We start from the raw sequence: 13,844 nt of genomic DNA on the forward strand, positions 1-13,844 counted from the left end.
ATCAGCTTATTATCCAGGTATGTCAACACACGCACAATCACCCTATTCTCCAGGTATGTCAACACACGAACAATCACCCTATTCTCCAGGTATGTCAACACACGCACAATCACCACAATCACCCTATTCTCCAGGTATGTCAACACACGAACAATCACCCTATTCTACAGGTATGTCAACACACGCACAATCACCCCATTCTGCAGGTATGTCAACACACGCACAATCAGATTATCATCCAGGTATGACAACACACCCACAATCACCTTATCATCCAGGTATGTCAACACACCCACAATCACCTTATTCTCCAGGTATGTCAACACACTCACAATAACTTGATTTCCTTGTATGCCAACACATGCACAATCACCTTATTCTCCAGGTATGTCAACACAAGAACAATCACCATATTCTTCAGGTATGTCAACACACGAACAATCACCCTATTCCTCAGGTATGTCAACACACGAAAAATCGCCATATTCTCCAGGTATGTCAGCACACGCACAATCACCTTATTCTCCAGGTATGTCAGCACACGAACAATCACCCTATTCTTCAGGAATGTCAACACACGAACAAGCACCTTATTATCCTGGTATGTCAACACACGCATAATCACCCTATTCTGCAGGTATGTCAACACACGCACAATCACCCCATTCTGCAGGTATGTCAACACACGCACAATCAGATTATTCTCCAGGTATGTCAACACACGAACAATCACCTTATTCTTCAGGTATGTCAACACACTCACAATGACCTTATTATCCTGGTATGTCAACACACTCACAATGACTTGATTTCCTTGTATGCCAACACATGCACAATCACCTTATTCTCCAGGTATGTCAACACAGGAACAATCACCTTATTGTCCAGGTATGTTAACACACGCGTAATTACCTTTTTCTCCAGGTATGTCAACACACAAACAATCACCTTATTCTCCAGGTATGCCAACACACGAACAATAACGTGATTTCCTGGTATGTCAACACACGCACAATCAGCTTATCATCCAGGAATGACAACACACCCACAATCACCTTATTCTCCAGGTATGTCAACACACGAGCAATCACCATATTCTTCAGGTGTGTCAACACACGAACAAGCACCGAATTCTCCATGTATGTCAACACACGCACAATGACTTTATTATCCAGGTATGTCAACACACCCACAATGACCTTATTATCCAGGTATGTCAACACACACACAATGACCTTATTATCCGGGTATATCAACACACACACAATGACCTTATTATCCGGGTATATTAACACACACACAATCACCTTATTATCAAAGTATGTCAACACAAACACAATGACCTTATTATCCCGGTATATTAACACACGCACAATGACCTTATTATGCCAGGATGTCAACACACGCACAATGACCTTATTATCCGGGGATATCAACACACGCACAATGACATTATTATCCGGGTATCAACACACACAATGACCTTATTATCCGGGTATGTCAACATACACACAATCACCTTATTATTCGGGTATATCAACACACGCACAATCACCTTATTATCCGGGTATGTCGACACACACACAATGGCCTTATTTTCCGGGTATATTAACACACATGGCCACATACAATCACCTTATTATTAAAGTATGTCAACACACGCACAATGACCTTATTATCAGGGTATGTCAACACACACACAATCACCTTATTATCCGGGTATATTAACACACATAGAGTGACCTTATTTTCCATGTATATTAACACACGCGGGATCACCTTATTATCCGGGTATTTCAACACACACACAATGACCTTATTATCCGGGTATATAAACACACAAACAATCACCTTATTATCAAAGTATGTCAACACACACACAATGATATTATTATCCAAGTGTGTCAACACACACACAATGACCTTATTATACGGGTATATCAACACACACACAATGACCTTATTTATCCGGGTATATTAAAACACTCACAATCACCTTATTTTCAGGGTATATTAACACATATACAATCACCTTATTATCCGGGTATGTCAACACACGCACAATGACCTTATTATCCGGGTATATTAACACAAACACAATGACCTTATTATCCCGGTATATCAACACACACACAATGACCTTATTATCCGGGTATATCAACACACGCACAATGACCTTATTATCCGGGTATATCAACACACACACAATAACCTTATTATATGTATATTAACACGCAGTATCACTTATTATCCAGGTATGTCAACTTACCTTATTATCCGGGTATGTCAACACACACACAATCACCTTATTATCCGGGTATGTCAACACACGCACAATGACCCACCTTATTATCCGGGTATGTATATCAACACACACAATCACCTTATTATCCGGGTATATCAACACACACAACAATCACCTTATTATCCGGGTATGTCAACACACGCACAATGACCTTATTATCCGGGTATATTAACACACACAATCACCTTATTATCCGGGTATATCAACACACACACAATCACCTTATTATCCGGGTATGTCAACACACACGCAACAATGACCTTATTATCCGGGTATGTCAACACACACAATGACCTTATTATCCGGGTATATCAACACACGCACAATCACCTTATTATCCGGGTATGTCAACACACGCACAATGATCCTTATTATCCGGGTATATCAACACACGCACAATGACCTTATTATCCGGGTATATTAACACACGCAGTATCACCTTATTATCCAGGTATGTCAACACACACAATGACCTTATTATCCGGGTATATCAACACACACACAATGACCTTATTATCCGGGTATATCAACACACACACAATGACCTTATTATCCGGGTATATCAACACACACACAATGACCTTATTATCCCGGTATATCAACACACGCACAACACACCTTATTATATCCGGGTATGTCAACACACGCACAATGACCTTATTTATCCGGGTATATTAAAACACTCACAATCACCTTATTTTCAGGGTATATTAACACATATACAATCACCTTATTATCCGGGTATGTCAACACACGCACAATGACCTTATTATCCGGGTATATTAACACACGCACAATCACCTTATTATCCAGGTATGTCAACACACACACAATGACCTTATTATCCGGGTATATCAACACACACACAATGACCTTATTATCCGGGTATATCAACACACACACAATGACCTTATTATCCGGGTATATTAACACAAACACAATGACCTTATTATCCCGGTATATTAACACACGCACAATGACCTTATTATGCCGGGTATGTCAACACACGCACAATGACCTTATTATCCATATGTATACACACACAATCACCTTATTATCGGGTATATCAACACACACACAATGATCTTATTATCCGGGTATATCAACACACGCACAATGACTTTATTATCCGGGTATGTCAACACACACACAATCACCTTATTATCCGGGTATATCAACACACGCACAATGACCTTATTATTGGGTATCAACACACACAATAATCCCTTATTATCCGGGTATGTCAACACACACACAATCACCTTATTATCCGGGTATATTAACACACACACAATGACCTTATTATCCATGTGTATTAACACACGCACAATGACCTTATTATCCGGGTATATCAACACACACACAATGACCTTATTATCCGGGTATATTAACACACACACAATGACCTTATTATCCGGGTATATTAACACACATACAATGACCTTATTATCCAAGTATGTCAACACACGCACAATGACCTTATTATCCGGGTATGTCAACACACACACAATCACCTTATTATCCGGGTATATTAACACACACACAATCACCTATTATCGGGTATGTCAACACACATTATGACCTTATTATCCGGGTATGTCAACACACACACAATGACCTTATTGTTATAACACCGGGATATATGTCAACACACACAATGACCTTATTATCCACATGACCTTATCCGGGTATATATCAACACACACACAATGACCTTATTATCCGGGTATATCAACACACGCACAATGACCTTATTATCCGGGTATATTACACAACACAATGACCTTATTATCCCGGTATATTAACACACTCACAATGACCTTATAATGCCAGTATGTCAACACACGCACAATGACCTTATTAACGGGTATGTCAACACACACACAATCACCTTATTATCCGGGTATGTCAACACACGCACAATGACCTTATTATCCATGTACATTTACACACGTGGGTTCACCTTATTATCGGGTATATCAACACACACACAATGATCTTATTATCCGGGTATATCAACACACGCACAATGACTTTATTATCCGGGTATGTCAACACACACACAATCACCTTATTATCCGGGTATATCAACACACGCACAATCGCCTTATTATTCGGGTATCTTAACACACACACAATCACCTTATTATCCGGGTATATCAACACACGCACAATGACCTTATTATCCATGTATATTAACACACGCGGGATCACCTTATTATCTGGGTATGTCAACACACACAATGACCTTATTATCCGGGTATATTAACACACACACAATCACCTTATTATCAAAGTATGTCAACACACACACAATCACCTTATTATCCAAGTATGTCAACACACACACAATCACCTTATTATCCGGGTATATCAACACACACACAATCACCGTATTATCCGGGTATATTAACACACACATAATGACGTTATTATCCGGGTATATGAACACACACACAATGACTTTATTATCCGGTTACATATTAACACACGCGGGGTCACATTATTATCTAGGTATTTTAACACATTCACAATCACCTTTTTCTCCAGGTATGTCAACATCCAGGTGATGTTCCTTTAAAAATACACATAAGTCAGAAAATAAACATGGCTTTGTGGCTATAGTCCAGGGCCTAGATTTTCGAAGCTCTCTTAGCGTTAAGATAGTCGTAGGTTAATATTAATGTATGGCACTTACGACTATCTTAGCGCTAAGAGAGTTTCGAAAATCTAGACCCAGGTATGTATTTGTACATTTTTCGTTCACCTAGGTATGTCCAATTATGCTAACCTGGACAAAAACACCCGTGAGAAAGATTCGCCGGAGATGTATGATGACCTTACAGGCGCCCCCGTATACCAGAACGTCGACCATGCGCAGAATAGTAAGTGAGAGAGTTGGCGGGTGACTTGGGGTTGGGTGGATAAGTGAGTGAGTGAGTTGGTGGATGAGGAGGGGTTGGGTGGATGAGTGAGTGAGTGAGTTGGTGGGTGGGTGAGTAGAGGGTGGTGGATGAGTGAGTGAGAGAGTTGGGTGAGGATATGATGGGAGGATAAATGACTGACTGAGTGGATGTGTTGTTGGTTGAGTAGGTGGTGGCTGGGTGAGTGAGTGAGTTGGTGGGTTATGGTATGGTGAGTGGCTGAATGAGTGACTGAGTGGGTGGGTGAGTAGGGGGTAGTGAGATGAGTGAATGTCATTAGTTGAGTTGTACGCTATTTTTGGCTGTATTTCAGCCATATCAGGGTTGCTAGTTTAATAACGAGTATGGGCACCTACAATTTGTATGCGTTCATTACTGCAAGTACGGAATTGTGCTGATAAAGCCAGAATCACAACCAGAACTAATTAAGATTCGAACCCAGATCATAATTGGTCTGTATTGCCTTAACAAGTAGGGGCACCTGATACAACTCGGCCTCTTCTCTTCATTAGAATGGTAAATAGTCATGCTAGTTATTATTGATGATAATGATGATGATGATGATGATGATGATGATGATGATGATGATGATGATGATGATGACGATGCATTGCAGATTCACCAGGTGCAGCCTCACCCGAGGTTTACATGAACGTCCCTAGTTTGAAAGAAAATGGTAAGCTTGAAACAAACGTCCTTTTCTATTTTCATGGAACAAAGCACAACGCCAATTCATTTGGGCAGAGAGATAATGTACTTGACTTGACTTTGCATGTGTTTGTGACGGGTGCTACTGGCACACAGCTCGTGTCATATCTGTTTTCATAGCGACAGGATCGTGCGGGCAGAATCTCTGACTTGGCTGACGCATGTCATCGTGTCCACATAGAATGATGCTGATGATGTCAGCTAATGAAGTGTCTGGACCAAACTCGGTCAGACCGCTGCCTTCTTGCCGTAACATAGCTAAATACGATGTTCAACAACAAACACACAAATCGCCTAACGCTTTTGACCATTAAAGCTACAATCTTGTGGCAATTCTCAGTGTCTTCACCTGTATAACATACTTGAAGTTCTCTCTTTCTCTCTCATTCCGGACCCGTGCAGATCCGGGTTAGAATATTTATCTTCAGTAACCCATGCTTGTTGTAAGAAGCGACAAACGGGATCGGGTGGTCTGGCTCGCTGACTTGGTTGACACATGTCATCGGTTCCCAATTGCGCAGATCGATTCTCATGCTGCGTATCACTGGATCGTCTGGTCCAGACTCGATTATTTACAGGCCGCCGCCATATTATAAGGGTAATGCTATTTTTGAGGGCATTATCATTTGCAGAAGCCCGAGGTCTTCCATTAACAGTTGAAAAAGACCGAGGGCTTTTGCAAATGTTAATGCCCTCAAACATAGCATTATCGTTATTATTGCTAAAATACATGGCTTTTGTGTTGAAAACAAAAAGGAAACAATGAAGGAATTTGACTGTAAGTTTACCCAAATCAACTTCTGACGGGGTTGACTGCCCGAATGCAATTACGTCATCGAACAATTCAAGTGACGTCACAACAGAAAGTGACGATATTCGACCTTGGCCTTTGACAAGACCATAGCCTGCAACATGTCAAACTATGTCAGTGCTCGGTTTTGGTCCATCAACAGCCTTAATAGTGCAATTATTAAGGTTAGCACCAACAATAAAGCCAGTATTACCGCTATTTAAAGCGGGAATTCGGGTTGCTTTGACTTTTTTTACCCAGAATATCTAACAGTCGAAAGCCAATTAATGTCGAATGAACCGTAAGCCACGCACCCACTATGACGTCAGTTGACAACAGAACTGATGGTGGCCCGTCGTTAACGTTGAGCTGTCCAATATCATTTGCAGCGGCCCGCAAATTTCTGATAATAGAAGGGCCGTTTCATGATAATTCCATGTATTTTAGCTATAAAGCTGGAATATTGCTGAGTGCGGCGTAAAACTAAACTCACTCATTCCGTGTCTGTTTCTTGTCTTCAGAAGAAGAACCTAAACACAAGAAAGAAAAAAATAAGAAAAAGAAGCAAGGGAAATCCAAAGACCAAACCGAGGGTCATGTGAATAAGGCCGCACAGGGTAAAAGTCGTACCATTTTGATAAATGCTTTCCCATATATACTCTCTATATATGCATTTCCATGTGTACTCACATATCTATATATGCATCCCATTATGTATTTATTCTCCCCTTACTGACGTATCTACTCCTACATTTATTCATTGTAAGCTTGTAGATATACACGTACATATTCAACCTGCATTTAAATCTGTGTATAGTAACGAGCATGATAAAGGCCTCAATTTCAAATGGGTTTACGTCTGGAGAAGATGCACAAAATTTCAATACGGTGTTAACGTGGCTGTCACGTAGGCACGTGTGTCCAGCAAGGTACGGGTGTCAACCGCGGTACGGGTGTCAAGTAAGGAATGGGTGTCAACCACGGTACGGGTGTCAAGTAAGGAATTGGTGTCAACCACGGTACGGGTGTCAAGTAAGGAACGGGAGTTAAGCAAGGTAAGGTGTCAAGCAAGGAACAGGTGTCATGTAAGGTACGGTTGTCAAGCAAAGTACGGGTGTCAACCACGGTACGGGTGTCAAGTAAGGAATGGGTGTCAACCACGGTACGGGTGTCAAGTAAGGAACGGGTGTCAACCGCGGTACGAGTGTCAAGTAAGGTACGTGTGTCAAACAAGGTACGTTTGCCAAGTAAGGTACGGGTGTCAAGTATGGAACGGGAGTCAAGCAAGGAACGGGAGTCATGTAAGGTACGGGTGTCAAGCAAAGTACGTCTGTCAAGCAAGGTACGGGTGTCAAGCGAGGTGAGGGTGTCAACCACGGTACGGGTATCAAGTAAGGAACGGGAGTCATGTAAGGTACGGGTGTCAAGCAAAGTACGTGTGTCAAGCAAGGTACGGGTGTCAAGCGAGGAAAGAGTATCAAACAAGGTACGGGTGTCATGCAAGAATACGGTTTCAAACAAGGTACGCGTGTCAAGTAAGGTACGGGTTTCAAGCAAGGTACGGGTGTCAAGCAAGGTATGTGTGTCAAGTAAGGTACGTGTGTCAAGTAAGGTACGTGTGTCAAGTAAAGTACGTGTGTCAAGTAAAGCACGTATGTCAAGTAAGGTACGGGTGTCAAACAAGGTACGGATGTCAATTAAAGTACGTGTGTCAAGTAAAGCACTTGTGTCAAGTAAGGTACGGGTGTCACACAAGGTACGGATGTCAAATAAAGTATGTGTGTCAAGTAAAGCACGTGTGTCAAGTAAGGTACGGGTGTCACACAAGGTACGGATGTCAAATAAAGTACGTGTGTCAAGTAAGGTACGGGTGTCAAACACGGTACGGATGTCAAATAAAGTACTTGCCATCCCAGTGATAGGTATACTAATGTAGATACACTAATATGGAGAAATACTAATGATACATACATGTTTAACACGAGCTTTGTGTGTCTAATGAACCAAGTGTTATCTGTCTTAGAATGATTTCTATGAACATTGACACCAGCCTAACAAATGAACATAATGAACATTTTCTGACACTCTTCAAACATGTCCTTGGTATTTTCCCCTCAACACTGACGGACAAAAGAAAGTACACACCCATTTCTGTTCATTACCCAAAATGAAACCATATACATGTATATGGTTATTCGACGGTGATGCATTCGATGAGGGTATCAGTCTTATTTTAAACCTTCAGCCTGTAGTGTTTTCATCCTTGTCACGTTTCGATAAAGGTTAGTCAAATCCAAGCTTTCAGGTACATACTTTCTATTCCATACTTTACTTTTAATTTACACCAACTCTTCCTGAAAGACTGGTTGAATGTGATATCGACATTGCATGAAATTAACACTGTTTAGGTTGGTTCCTTCACTTCTGTGCATGCTTGGCACAGACATGTTTGTCACGGTAATAGGGGCGGTAGGGTAGCCTAGTGGGTCAAGCTCGTCACGCTGAAGACCCGAGTTCGATTCTCCATATGGGTATAATGCGTGAAGCCTAATTCTGGTGTTCATATTGCTGGCATATTGCTAAAAGTGGCGTAAAACTAAACTCACTTACTCCAGCGCATTGGCCAGTTGCTTCTTATCGTATGTTCTTTCAGGAAATGATTCTGCGCATGTCCAAAATAGGCATCGTCGACGTCATAAACCGAGGCCGGATGCTTACCAAAATACTGAAATACAATCTTATACAGGTTTGGATTGGCGATCTATATAGCATGCATGCTGTTTGCTTACTCTTCTAACCATAATTCTACACGCACGAACGTTAATATACTGACGAACGAAAAAAACTACCTCTCAGTTGATGTTATGGTTGATTTTCAGATTCTCCATATGGGTACAATGCGTTAAGCCTAATTCTGGTGTTCATATTGCTAAAAGTGGCATAAAACTAAACTCACTTACTCCAGCGTATTGGTCAGTTGCTTCTTACCGTATGTGTCCAACCTAACTGTTCTTTCAGGAAATGATTCTGCGCATGTCCAAAATAGGCATCGTCAACATCATAAACCGAGGCCGGATGCTTACCAAAATACTGAAATACGATCTTATACAGGTTTGGAGTGGCGATCTATATAGCACGCATGCTGTTTGCTTACTCTTCTAACCACTTACTCTTCTAACGCACGAACGTTAATATACTGACGAACGAAAAAAACTACCTCTCAGTTGATGTTATGGTTGATTTTCATCTGAAAATATTTTAACTTAGCAATATCATATTCATAAAGCCAACCTCACCTGCACCCAGTCAGCACTGAACGAATAATTCTGCATGCTTTATTAATGAATAGAATTTCACTTAATACTTCAAAATATGCTTTCATTCACACGCTCGACTGTAAGTATCCTAGACGTGATATCAATAAATGTACACTTCAAACATTGGAGTAGGGATGTTGAAATCATTTCCTGCATCACTCTTCAATAAACCAGTACATTCTCACACCGAATTGCTACAGGGAGGACCCGTGATAATCCGAGTAGTTTCACCAACCCATGCTTGTCGTAAAAGGCGACTAACGGGATCGTGTGGTCAGGCTCGCTGACTTTGTTGACACATGTCATCGTATCCCAATTGCGTAGATCGATGCTTATTACGTTGATCACTGGATCGTCTGGTCCGGACTCGATTATTTAAAGACCGCCGCCATATAGCTGGGATTTTGTTGAGTGCGGCGTAAAACAACAAACAACAACTACAGCGATGAGTTATGGGGAAATGTACATATAATATACTCATGCCAATAATGGTTGTCACCCCCCTTCAACTTTTTTAATTATTGGCATGAGTATATTTTACAACACTTGCTTCTATGAACAGTTACAGAGAAATACAATATTCGTATACTTTGGTTTTTATTGTGTTTCCTTGGACATAGCAATCATTTGGATCGGTCATACTCGGTGATATTCCCATTTTACCATAACTATATTTCCCACATAAAGATCTTTGTCCCGAATCACAAAGCGTTCGTAACGTTGCGACCTGTCTTAACTCTATAGTTTTCGTAGCCCTATAGTTTATTATAGGCTTACGAATGTCGTAGTGCTACGAACGTTTTGTGGATCGGGCCCCTGGTCTACTGTCCAATCGTAGTTCTAAGGTGATTGCAAGGCCCCCATATATGATGATGATGATGATGATGATGATGATGATGACGACGACGACGATCTGGAGATTTTACGATCTCCTCATGGAACGGGTTCCAGCTAAATGTTATGATTGTGTTAGGAAAACGTTCATTTGAACCTGAAAATTATTGCACTTTTATAAAGAAGTTAATGTAGAATCTATCCAGTCCATATTCCGGGAGATTGTAGTGTACAGTTTATTGGGGTTCCACTGTATCACGACCCGTGAAGGTACCGGTTAAAATATTGATCTTCAGTAAACCATGCTTGTCGTAAGAGGCGACTAACGGGATCGGGTGGTCAGGCTCGCTGACTTGGTTGACACATGTCATCGGTTCCCACTTGCGGAGATCGATGCTCATGCTGTTGATCACTGGATTGTCTGATCCAGACTCGATTATTTACAGACCGCCGCCATATAGCTGTAATATTAGTGAGTGTGGCGTAAAACTAAACTCACTCACGCACGCACGCACGCACGCACGCACTCCACACATTCCACTCACTCCACTCGCTTCACTGTATCATCATGTCGTTGTTCTTCCGATGCTATATTCCAGCCATTAATCTGTTACGTTTCCATTGCAGAGGAACTCTACGCCAATTCATGATCAACACTGGACGAGAAGAAGATGCCAATTTCTTTCAACGCAGATGCCTGTATTTTCAGTCAATGTAACTATGCAATAATAGATTGACTGACAGTATGCAATACTTGACGTATTATGAACATGTCATAATTCATGAGCTGTCAGCATGACATACCAAATGTCAGTAATAGTGCATGTAACAGTGGGTGTACTGTCCGTATGCAAGAATGATTCAAATGCCGGTATGCAAGAACGTCTGTAATGCCGGTATGTATTAATGGATGCAATGCCGGTATGTATTAATGGATGTAATGCCGGTATGCAAGAACGGCTGTAATGCTGGTATGTATTAATGGATGTTATGCTGGTATGTATTAATGGATGTAATGCCGGTATGCAAGAATGGCTGTAATGCTGGTATGTGTTAATGGATGTAATGCCCCTCTGATGCAAGCATCTGCTTATCATTGGTATCAATACCGAGATCTTTGGCAGTTTAGCTGAAATACTGCTGAGTGTTGCTGACGTTCAGGATTCCGGACGAGACGACAGGTGGCCCAGCAGCTATTCGTAAACCTAAATAGATATGGTTGTCAGACTCGCGGACTCGGTATATCACATGTTTTCCTCTCCCGTGAAGATCCTGGATAGAAATGATCTTCAGTAACCCATGCTTGTCGTAAGAGGCGACTAACGCGATCGGGTGGTCAGGCTCGCTGACTTGGTTGACACATGTCATCGTATCCCAATTGTGTAGGTCGATGTTCATGCTGTTGATCACTGGATTGTCTGATCCAGACTCGATTATTTACAGTCCGCCGCCATAAGTGGCATATTGCTGAGTGCGGCGTTAAACAACAAACAACAACAACAACAATCTTATCCCATTTCTGTGTTTAGATGTCCATGACGTCTGTCACCGGATTGTCTGGTCCAGACTCGATAACTCTCAGGCTGCTGTCTTATTACTCTCTATGCTATCACTGGTGTTAGTCACGGCTTCGTGTGGGTTGCACAAACCCAAATGGTTACCTATAGAGTTCTGTTGTAACGATATATTTGTTACTTGGACAACACACAGCCTGACCCTGAAGCTGTAATAAAATCACACATTTCCTCTAGCTTATCTCAATACCGGAAGCGGAACACACAACCGCCAGTACCGCAGCAATTGTGGTTGAAAATATCTTTGGTTATGTTCAACATAAGTCACCATGTTGAAACATACAGAATATAAAAAAATAAAACATCTATACAATATCATAGAGTCACAGCTGCAAGAAACGTAGAATCGCATTCGACTCACGGTCATGGTTACATAAAAGATGAAGGGTTTTTTTCTTCTTTTTTTCTTTTGTATGCTTTTTTATTTGAGAAATTCGTTTAATTATTTTAATCGAACTTATATATATATGTTTTATCCTATTTCATTTAATCATGCTTTTAGCAACATTTCAAGGAGAACACAGTACAGAGGCGGGGGTGGTGAAAACTTGGCACATTGCTTCCATGTGGTCATGTCGTCCATGGCAACAGATACTTAAAGAGCACCGTCACAGAATTACAATATTACTTCTTGGTTCACAACTTTACTCAATATTTAATCACCTTCCTGGATGTATATTAGCTGGCTTGCTGTCTCATATCAATGTCGATAGAGTGAGTGAGATTGGTTTTACGCCTTTTTTAGCAATATTCCAGCCATACCACGGCGGGAGACACCAGAAATGGGCTTCACACATTGTACCTATGTAGGGAACTACACAATATAACATATCAGTATGCTGTAGTAACACTGAGTGACTGAGTTTGGTTTTACGCCTTTTTTAGCAATATTCCAGCAACGTCACGGCGGGGGACACCAGAAATGGGCTTCACACATTGTACCCATTTGGGGACTCGAACCCGGGTCTTCGGCGTGACGAGCCAACACTTTAACCACTAGGCTACCCGTCGCCTGCTGTAGTAACAGTAACAGGAGCAATGTGTAATAATGTGTTATTCAATGCAACTTTTATATGTATATTGCATGTATATTTTGCAAGAACACGTTCATGACAAAAATTACAAAATGACAATACGTTCATGTCAGCTTTGTAAATATATGCAGATTCATGCTAAGGAAATTGAATATTGTTGTTTGTTATTTTTATACCAATAAAGTGTTTTTGTAACGTATTTACGATTTCTTCATTATTACACAGCTATAAGTTTGGAAACAATCCGTCGGGCACGGTTTTACAAAGCGATCTTAACGCTAAGGAGATCGTAACTGCAATACTTTAACATAGGTTTACGAACATCGCTTTGTGGAACAGAGTCCCGATCCACAACGTG

General features: G+C 41.1%; 1 protein-coding gene across 3 annotated transcripts in view; it reads left to right on the forward strand.

Moving 5' to 3' along the window:
- The window catches only part of LOC124269663 (hemicentin-2-like), a 42,632-nt gene extending 30,662 nt beyond the window's left edge, over positions 1-11,970 (forward strand). Inside the window, exons 12-16 of one of the 3 annotated variants that reach the window (XM_046704700.1) lie at positions 5,077-5,190; positions 5,846-5,905; positions 7,249-7,344; positions 9,381-9,473; positions 11,506-11,970. In XM_046704700.1, the coding sequence (XP_046560656.1) occupies positions 5,077-5,190; positions 5,846-5,905; positions 7,249-7,344; positions 9,381-9,473; positions 11,506-11,528 (386 nt within the window). In that variant the 3' untranslated portion in view covers positions 11,529-11,970. The remainder of the gene's footprint in view (positions 1-5,076; positions 5,191-5,845; positions 5,906-7,248; positions 7,345-9,380; positions 9,474-11,505) is intronic. The other 2 variants (XM_046704701.1, XM_046704702.1) reach the window with 2 other exon arrangements.
- Positions 11,971-13,844: the final 1,874 nt, after the last annotated feature.

This window comes from Haliotis rubra, unplaced genomic scaffold (assembly GCF_003918875.1).
Source record: "Haliotis rubra isolate DU_JTF1 unplaced genomic scaffold, ASM391887v1 Scf1461, whole genome shotgun sequence".
Taxonomy (NCBI): Eukaryota; Metazoa; Mollusca; class Gastropoda; order Lepetellida; family Haliotidae; genus Haliotis; species Haliotis rubra.